Source organism: Chironomus tepperi, unplaced genomic scaffold (assembly GCF_022539635.2).
Source record: "Chironomus tepperi strain 1889 unplaced genomic scaffold, CSIRO-AGI_Ctep_v1 contig_158, whole genome shotgun sequence".
NCBI classification, from domain to species: domain Eukaryota; kingdom Metazoa; phylum Arthropoda; class Insecta; order Diptera; family Chironomidae; genus Chironomus; species Chironomus tepperi.
This window is the reverse complement of record NW_027226280.1, coordinates 234,346-244,393: the sequence shown is the minus strand read 5'-3', so window position 1 is coordinate 244,393 and position 10,048 is coordinate 234,346. Positions and strand designations below refer to the sequence as shown.

General features: G+C 30.6%; 1 protein-coding gene across 3 annotated transcripts; it reads left to right on the top strand.

The window, feature by feature from the left end:
- Positions 1-3,317: 3,317 nt before the first annotated feature.
- Positions 3,318-9,395, top strand: LOC139087979 (Na(+)/H(+) exchange regulatory cofactor NHE-RF1-like). Of its 3 annotated transcripts, none has more exons than XM_070636961.1 (2): positions 3,318-3,428; positions 7,125-9,395. In XM_070636961.1, exon 2 carries the CDS (start codon positions 7,305-7,307, stop codon positions 8,019-8,021), a length of 717 nt encoding a protein of 238 aa, XP_070493062.1. In that variant the 5' UTR covers positions 3,318-3,428; positions 7,125-7,304; the 3' UTR covers positions 8,022-9,395. The 3 variants fall into 3 exon arrangements, with proteins under 3 accessions (XP_070493062.1, XP_070493063.1, XP_070493064.1); XM_070636962.1 differs by having other exon boundaries at positions 3,320-3,441; XM_070636963.1 differs by having other exon boundaries at positions 3,330-3,531.
- The last annotated feature ends 653 nt before the right edge of the window (positions 9,396-10,048 follow it).

The window sequence follows — 10,048 nt, the reverse complement described above, 5'->3', positions numbered from 1 at the left end:
ATAACAAAGTCATCATGTGACGGATCAGCTAAGGACCTGAGTAACATTAAATCAGTCAAGACATGATGGATATGATGTCCTATAAATGGTTACCTGGACCTACAAGTCGGAGATCTGGAATTCTTGTTTTAAGCATCAAAAGCCTGTCTAGTCACATTCCTTAATTTGGATGATGAACAACGGTCATTCGGCATCTTAATTAACATCACACAAGTGTGAATCAAAGTAAAAAGAAGCATAACAAGCGATTGGACATGACGACATAGACACGATCATGACAGTCAACATTAAAGGCGATTAAAATAGGAAATGTGATTAATAAAAAAGCAGTCACAATCTGTGGATGGTCAATGGGTTCAAAAATGATACTTTACAGCCTTGTTTACAGTTTAAATGATAAGAACAAGTACGACAGCATCAAATAAGATTAAAAATGTATTCAGGAATGAGTAAGGCTAAATATCTACTAATGTACTGCAAACCTTGATGCGTCCCTGTTGTTACTTACTTGGCTGACAGTACAGATCATGTGTGATTCACGTCCTTCCTTAGTTTGCGTCTAAAGCTGACTATTTTGATGGCAATCACTTGCCAATTTTCAATATCAAGGTCATTAACATCACAATCGGCAGCTTCATGTCAAGAGATCTTTGGTTGACAGTTGTTCTTGATTCTTCGTAAAATATAAAATTATTGAGTGACTTATGATTTATCAGTAACACTTACCAAGCTCAATATGTCAAAAAAACATCCAAAATGCTTCCAAATCTGACTAGCTTATCAATGGAATCAAAATTGAGTCAATAGAAAAAAAAAACTGATGTTAAGGGACTGCCTTTAATGAGATCAAAACGTTCCGGTCTCATTGGATATTAAAATATTACGTTCAAAGATGTGACGCATTAATCTACTGCTACACATCATTAACATAACCTCAAAATTTATAAAATTCACGTACATAACACTTAAAATTACAGAAATCAATTACTTAACCTCAAATTTCTTCAAATCTCTAATAATATATCAATAATCACCTTCATTTATTCATTACTTCATATTCAGTAAGCATTTACACATTTTCAGTAAGCATTAAGCAGACAGTGTATTAAGTCGATTACAGAAATAATCCAATATTATTCAATTTTTACGCAATTGCCGAAAACCTGTTAATGACAGGCATTAGAAGATGGAGTAGGTTACGTCAACATCAGCAATCCCTACCCCTATCTAGGCAGACAAAATGCTTCAATTTGCTAGAACTCCTAGAGACAAAATTCCAAAAACATTCCGTTACGTCACTGGAGGATCGACCCTCATTCTCTTATATAAGCCCTCGGGGGAGTTCAGCACCATTTGTTTGGATATGCCCATGGAGGGTCAACCTGCACTTTTCATGAATATGCCTCTTAGTGATCAACTCTGACTACCCTAGACACGCCTCAAGAAGATCAACCTGCACTTCCCCTGAATATGCCCCTTGGTGATCAACTTTGACTACCCTAGACACGCCCCAAGAGGGTCAACCTGCACTTCCCATGAATATACCCCTTGGTGATCAACTCTTACTACCCTAGACACGCCCCAAGATGGTCAACCTGCACTTCCACAACATTAAATAACAAAAATCATTACCAAATTTGTTAAAATCACTTGATTTTTTTTGTATGTAAATTGATTATTTCAATGCCATTGCTGCATGATTTATACACATGTAGTGGTGTGCATGTAATTTGTACAATAACAACATACAAAGACATAGAAAGTGAAAGACAAGCATAAAATTGCCGGTTTTGCCAGCATCAACAAATCATGATTATCATCTTGTCTTACAAGTGTTGTCTACTGTATTTCTTTGGGGATTTACATCATGACTTTCAGTCACGTCGCATCTTTATTTTTTGTTGTTCTTCTTCTTTTGGGTGCTGCTGTTGATGCTGCTTTGTCTTCATTAATGTTTTTGTTGATTTGTTGGAATTATCTAATGTATTTTAAGTATAAATGACAATTTATTTAGTATAAGGCAGTGATGGATGACCTGTGTGATGCCAACAATGTTTGGATATGTTATGAACTGTTTGTCGTGTGCGGTTGAGGTTCAGGCTTACCATTATGGTGTGTTGCGAGGAATAAAAGGCTTGATGCCACTGTTGTAAGGGTTCTGTAGTCATTGCGATGTATCGGATCCATGGGATGGGTGGTAAACTCACAATTTGAACTGCGCAGCCAAGCATACATATGTGCAGGCAGCAAGGGAGGTCTGAACCTTTCATGGTTACCTAAAGTCACTCAGTTGGCGCCACTACGTGACAAATGAGATTAGCGGACTTTTAAGAAACTTGCTGCATTGTGCTGGATGTGGCAGTTACTCAATTGACAAATTAAAGTACTTAACGTTATGTCTTATACATAACGACACAATAAGTACAGCAGCAACAAGTTCAATTCAATAAATATGTTTTTTTAGTCAAAAAACAGCCTCAAAACAACGGCAAATAAGAAGATAAAATTTGAGTGTATTTGTGAGACTTTACCTTCTTTGCTTTTATGTATTGCTTGACCATCGCATTCCTACGTCATCAATTGTATTGATCATTTTGTGTGTTTCATGTTGTTCAGGTATTAAATTGCGTTTTATCTAAGGATCGAGTTGTTGAAGATAAAATTGAAGATTTTCTTATTTTTTGAGGTTAGAATTTTATAATAAAATGTAGCAAATTTTATGAGAATTTAAGAATAATTCCTAAAAGTCCAATAAATAGCATAATAGTATCGATCATTTATTTAATACACTCACACAACAATCATATATGAATCCACAAAAACAATCAACATCTGATCACACTCACCTGAATGTTTCGCTCAGTATTGAGCATTTAGTTTTAAGAAATTGATATTAAACTCAAAACACTCGATGTTCAATTGAAAACAATCAACATTTAATTGAAAACATTCAATATTCTATGGGAAACAATCAACTTTTGATCGAGAACATTCAATGTTTAACCAATAACATTCAACATTTGATCAGAAACATTCAATATTCATTCAAAAAAATTCAACATTTGATTAAAAACAGTCAACTTTTAACCAAAAACATTCAACATTTAACTAAAAACATTCAATATCCAACCAAAAACATTCAATATCCAACCAAAAACATTCAACATCCAATCAAAAACAGTCAATATTCAATCAAAACATTCAATATTCAAACAAATACATCCACAATTTAATCAAAAACAATCAAAAATCAACATCAAAACATTCAACAATCAACTCAAAACATTAATTTTTGCCACATTTCATTCAGTATTGATTCAGCATCGAGCGCGTAAAGTTGAAAAAAAAGACCCAAAAAAAATTCTCTTTTTTTCTTCTTCTTATTTTTTATTGTTTCACAAGTCCGAGAGTGTGTACAGCCACAACAAGTAAGGATATAAAGTACATTAGTGATATTGCGGACGAAGATTGTCGAATGTTTGTGGGAAAGTCGGACTTGAACTGCATTCGAGTGTGGAATTTTTGTGATTGGCATGTGAAGATTTATACACAAAAAAAATATTTGTTGGATATAAAGCTTGAATGTGGACATTTGGAATTTTCATTAGCATAATTTACGGGATTTTTTGAAGATTTTATATGTTGTGCTGTTTGTGGATTAATTTAACGACTTTATGCTTGTGATGCTAATGAATTGGAAGTAAATTTAGTCAAAATTGATGGAATTTTAAGTGATTTTTAACTTAGTGGTAGACAGCCTGCCAACGGTGTGTTTTGGAATGCAATGGATTGTGTGTTATATCCATATATGCTGTATACCAAGGAGGTCATGGATCACAATTGATCTGCTTTGATCTGTTGACCTTGCAGGCAATTATCGTCCTCTCAAGAGCACAGTAAGTTGAGAGCAATGCTCACAAGCATGCTCAGCTGTTATATTTAAGGTGATCAAGCTGTCGACAGCATGCTCTCTGTCTGTTAGGGCAAGGTGTGCCGCAAAAAATAAAAGGTTGTCCAACACTGGTTTAACTTAATAATTGAGTTACGGCTCTTACTGGTGCTTAAGTCCGAAACTATCAAGACTTCCTAGCTCCAGCCTCAGTTGAGATCGAGGCTTCGGGGGATTCTCTTGTAGACACGAGACTTGATCTCAGTCTTAGTTCCGATCTTGGTATCGGCTCCAATTTTGGTATCGGCTCTAATTTCCTATTTAGCACCGGACTCAGTCTCAGCTTTAGTCTTGTTTTTGGCTCTGGTCTTAGTCACTAATCTAGTTTCAGTCTTGGTCACGGCTCTAGTTTCGATCTCAGCATCGGTCTCGTCTCAGGTCTCGATCTTGTCTCAAATCTTGTTAACGACTCCGGTCTCATTTTTGGTATTGGCTCCATTTTTAGCCTTAACTCCGGTCTCGGACCTTGATCCTTGTCTAGGTCTCGGCTCCGGTCTCAATTTTTGCTCCGGTCTTGGTATCGGCTCCAGTTTCGGTCTCAACTTCAGTCTCGGTCTCAGCTATAGTTTTGGAATTGGCTCTGGTCTTGATATCGGCTCCAGTTTCAGTCTCAGTTCCGGTTTCGGACTTGGAACCGGTTTAGTTATCGGCTCCGATCTCAATATTGGCTCCGGTCTCAGTATTGACTCCAATCCCAATCTTGGTATCGGCTCCGATTCCAGTCTGATTCTTGGTCACTGCTCTAGTTCCAGTTCCAGTCTCAGCTCCGATTTCGGTTCCGGTTTCAAAATATCCAAAATCTCCCCAAGCTGAGATTCTTCATTTAATTTGTCGAATACACCGATTTTAAGAATATTCAAGATCAGTGCTTCTTAATCGATTCTCCTCGTCACACTTGAGTCTTACTAGAATAACAGTTTACTGCAGTGATGGTCAACCACAGGTGGTTTTTGTGGTATAGCCTCAATTCTTGACAGTTTGTCGTGGCTCATCTGAAATTTTTCACGACACACCAAGTTGTCCATCACTGGTTTACTGTATTGCACTCTTAAATTATTTAAATATTGAGTGTGTCGTGACACGCAGGCTGCTCACCACTGCTCATGACCAATGCTGTACAATCTGTGTGCCGCGACACACTGGTGCTACATTGGTCAACCTTTGTGTCACTGAAATGCCATGAATTGCATGCCATAAAGTATGGTGGTTGTGGCTTACTACCAAGGTATGCCGAGGGTCTACAGACCATACACAACACTGATCTAAGAATTCTTAATTTTGATCTAAACAGGCATAATTGACTATTTAGGTAATTTGATAGTTCTGATTGACATGATACAGCAGTGATTGGTAGCTTGTGTATCGCAAGATGTGCCGCAACATGACAACAGTTGACCAATACTGCAACATAGTGTCACATGGCACATAGGTTGTCCATCACTGCTGTATTGTGTCAAAAGGAATTATCGAATTTAAATCTAGTTGCCTAGTGTGCCGTGGGGTAGTAAAGGTTGTCCAGCACTGGATTATTGAGTAGTCTGACTTGAATTGATCTCAGCTACTTGTTTAATAGTCAATTTGAAGCTATATTTAGGCTGAGCATGCTTAATTCCATAATTATCTAAATATTCACTCAATTTTTGACTATAATCTTCATCAATAATGCTAAAAAAGCTATCAATTCCATCAAAAGCAGCCAATCAATTTAAAAAAATGTTCATAACCTATAATTTAAGCATCCAACTTTCCTCATTCAGACGCGCATCGAGATCTTTTGTGTTATTTTCATCTTGTTTTCATTAATTGAAAGTGAATTTTTTTTTTTATTTTTTCATATTTTTTTATTTAATGTATGAATAAAATGTAAAGGCACAAGAATCGCATCGTAAAATATGTTATTAAATGAGAGTGAAATGAAAGACAAAAAAAATTGAATAAAAATTCACAACGCAATAACAGAATAAAGAGAAATAAATAAATGACGTGAAATAAAGTAGAGAATGTGAAATTGAAAGTGGACAATTTTAAAAAAATAAAAGTTTTAGTGAAATATAAAAAATATAATGATTATTAAAATAAAAATAAAAAAATTAATTAGAAGAATCAAAAATTAAAAAATTCAATAATGAATATAAATTTAAATTTTTAAAATTTTTTAATTTTTTTCAATTTTTTTTTAATTTGATTAAAAAAATATTTAAATTTTTTTATTTTTTTTTAAATTTTTGTACTTTTTTTTTTAATTTTTTTTTAAATTTTTTAAACTTATTTTGAATTTTTAAATTTATTTTAAATTTTTTAAATTGATTTTGAATTTCAATTTAAATGTTTTAAATAAATTTAAATTGTTTTAAAATTTTTTAAAAATTATTTTTTAATTTTTTTGAATTTTTTTAAATTTTTTTAAATATTTAAATTTTTTAAAATAAATTTTAAACTTTTTAAAAATATTATTAAATTTTTTGAAATTTTTTCTAAATTTTTGAATTTATTCTGAATTATTTAGTTTTAATTTGTATTTTTTAAATTTTCTAAAATTAAATATTACATAGATTATTAAAATTAAAAATTACCATGTTAAAAAAAAAATTTCTTATAAATTTAGAATAAATGTAAAAATTAAAGGATTGTATTAATTTAGTGAAATACTAAAAAATTTAAAGACAATAAATTAAAAATTAAAGAAATTAATTAAAAGTTCAAAAATTTCAGAAATTTTTTAAAAATCAATAAAAACTTTAAAGTTACTTTAAAAGTTTAAAAATTTAGAAAAAATTTAAAAATTTTTAATATTATTTAAAAAATTAAAATTTTAAAAAATTTAAAAAATTGAAATCTTTAATTAAAAAAAAAATTAAATCGTTTAAAAATATTTTAAAAATTTAGAAACGTTTTATAAAAATTTATAAAAAAATTGAAAAATTTTAAAAGGTTAAAAAAAAAATTTTAAAAAAGTTTAAAAAAAATTTAAAATTCAAAAAATTTAAAAAAATTCAAAAATTTAATAAAATTTAAAAAAAAAATTAAAATAAAAGTAAAAATTTAAAAAAATATAAAAAGTTTAAAAAAAATTAAAAAATAAAAAAAAATTAAAAAAGTTAAAAATATTTAAAAAAATTTGAAAAAAAAAATTCAGTGAAATAACAAAAAATAATAATTTGTGTTTTAATTTCAGAAAGTGTTGCAATATTGAAATCGTCCACGTGAAAACCCAAAAAGTAAATCCAACTGTATTAAAACAATAACTGTAACCAGCTTGAACAGTATTAAAAAACAAAACAAAAAAAAATTCAAATTTAAGTGAAAAAAAAGTAAAAAATTCAAAAATTCCCAAAAAAAAAAATAAATAAAAAAAATGTCCCAACAAGTCCTGTTCGAACCCCGCCTGTGTCTCGTCGAAAAGCGTCCCGACTTTGACGGCTACGGCTTCAACCTACACGCCGAAAAAGGCAAACCCGGTCAATACATTGGTAAAGTTGACGAACACTCACCAGCCGAATCATCCGGTCTCCGTCAAGGCGATCGCATCCTCGAAGTCAACGGTCAAAGCATCAACAGTGAGACACACAAGCAGGTCGTCGAACGCATCAAAGTAATTCCAAATCAGACAAAACTTTTGGTCATTGATCCCAAAGCTGACATCCATAATCATCAACAAATGGCACTAATTGATAAGATTAAGAAAGAAGCTGAATTAAAGGCAGTCGAAGCTGATCATCAAAATAACAACAACAATAGTGGAACCGCTGTCATGATCAACAGCAATGGCAATAGTAATGGCAATGCCGATTCCGAGAAATTGATAAAAGAAGAAGTTAAGCAAGAGGAAATGAATGGAAATGGAGCGTCAATAAAGTCAGACAATGAGCACATTGACATTGCCAAATTGGATATATCCAATGGTAATGGCAATAGTAATGGTAATGTTGATAAAATGACGACGGCATCAAAGTTGAATTTGTCAATGAGTGTTGCTGAAATGAGAGCACAATTGAAGAATAAGAAGCGACCTGATCCAAAAAGTGAGGGCATTGATGTGAGGAAGAAGTATGAAATTATTCAAAAGATGTAAAGCAACAGCCACGATTGTGTGTGTGTGTGGATTGGTTGGAGGTCATGAAGACAGAAAGTGAAAAGCCAGGCTGAGAAACTAGGCGGTATCGGCGGTATTTATATGAAATACCGCGGTATTTGGCGGTATTTCGCGGTATTTTGCGGTATTTCGCGGTATTTGGCGGTATCGCATTTTATAAGGTTTTATCTTTTTTATATGGGAAAACCGAGATGGAAAATAGTATTTTCCGATAGTTTTTCACCCTGGTAAAAGAAAATTTATACGAAAATAGTAATTCCTGAGAGTTTTGAACCCTAATATTGAATAGTTAAAGCGAAACTTTGCTTTTTTGAGGGTTTTTCACACTAATTTTGGAAAATTGAAAGGAAATTAAAGTTTTACAAATGTTTTTTGCCTTAACATGAGAAAATTGAGGCAAATTTGGACTTTTCCGAGTGTTTTTCGACATAATATAGGAAAATTGAGCCAAAATTTGACTTTTCCGAGAGTTTTTGGCCATAATTTAGGAAAATTGAGCCAAAATTTGACTTTTCCGAGAGTTTTTGGCCATAATTTAGGAAAATTGAGCCAAAATTTGACTTTTCCGAGAGTTTTTTATCCAAAAATAAGAAATATGAGGAAAAATTCGACTTTTCCGAGGTTTATTCACTTAGGATTGAGAAAACTAAGGTGAAATTAGACTTTTTCCATAGTGAAAATAGAATTTTCACAATTTTCTATTTAAGTGTTTGAGTTATAAATGATCGGCGGTATTTATATGAAATACCGCGGTATTTTGCGGTATTTAGCGGTATTTGTATGGATACCGCGGTATTACCGCGGAGTTTCTCAGCCTGGGTGAAAAGTTATTCAAAAATTAGCATGTAAAAGTTAGGTTAGGTACATGAAATGGGTTGATGATCTGCTGGACATCCTTAACAGGCAGAGAGCATGCTGTACTTACTGTACTTACGGTCCTTACTGTACTTACTGTACGTATACTAGTGTGTGACTCTTGGGGGACCCATGGGGATGCTCATTTATTGGGTAGCCCCAATGACCCCCCCAAATTTAAGATTTTAAATTAAAAAAAAAATGAATTTTAAAATTTTTTTAAATGTTTTTTAAAAAAGTTAAAACTTTAGAATTAAATTTTAAAATATTTTAAAAATCGTGAAAAATTTTGCACTTTTCAAATCAAGTTTCAAACTCTTAATTAGGTCCACATAACAGACATCAGCCCTATAATCATAAATTTATTAGATTATATAAATAAAATATATAAATTTTTTGTTTTTTATGTTTAAAAAATAGACAATAATACATCACATAAATGCTTATATATGTATGTAGTTATCTAAATATTCTAGTGCTATATTATAAAATTATGTCAAAAAAAATTGTATGAATTTTGAAGTTAAAGAATGAAAAATGAATGATTATATTGAAAATAGTAATTATAAAAATTTAAAATAATTAAAAAAAAATTAAAATTAAAGTTTCAAATTAAAAAAAATTAAATTTTAAAATTTTTTAATTTTTTTGAAAATTTTAAATTAAAAAAACTAAATTTTGAATTTTTTTGAAAAAGTTGAAATTTTTAAATATTTATTAATAAAATTAAAATTTAAAAATTTAATCTTCAAATTTTGTTTTTAAAAAAAATTTAAATTTTGGTTTAAAGAAAAAAATTAAAATTTTTTTTTTAAAAAAAATCAAAAAAGTTATATATTTATAATGAAGTTAAAAAAATATAAAATTCAAAAAGAATTCCAAAAAATTAAAAATTTAAAAAAGCTTTTAAAGAAATTTCAAAATATTTTTAAAAAAGAATTTTCAAAAGTTTGAAATTTAATAAAAAGAAGTTAATAAAGAAAAACTGATTTAAAATTTCAAAAAAATTAAAATTTAATTTTTTTTTAAAAAAAATCAAAAAAACTAAAATTTTCAATTTATATAAAAAAATTTTAAAAGTATGTAAAAAGAATTTCAAAAAATTTAAAATCCAAATTTTTTAAAAAATGGAATCTAAAAAAAATTAAAAA

Bases quoted from the DNA above. Each gene is read 5' to 3' on its own strand.
- LOC139087979 (XM_070636961.1), top strand. From the start codon at position 7,305: ATGTCCCAACAAGTCCTGTTCGAACCCCGCCTGTGTCTCGTCGAAAAG.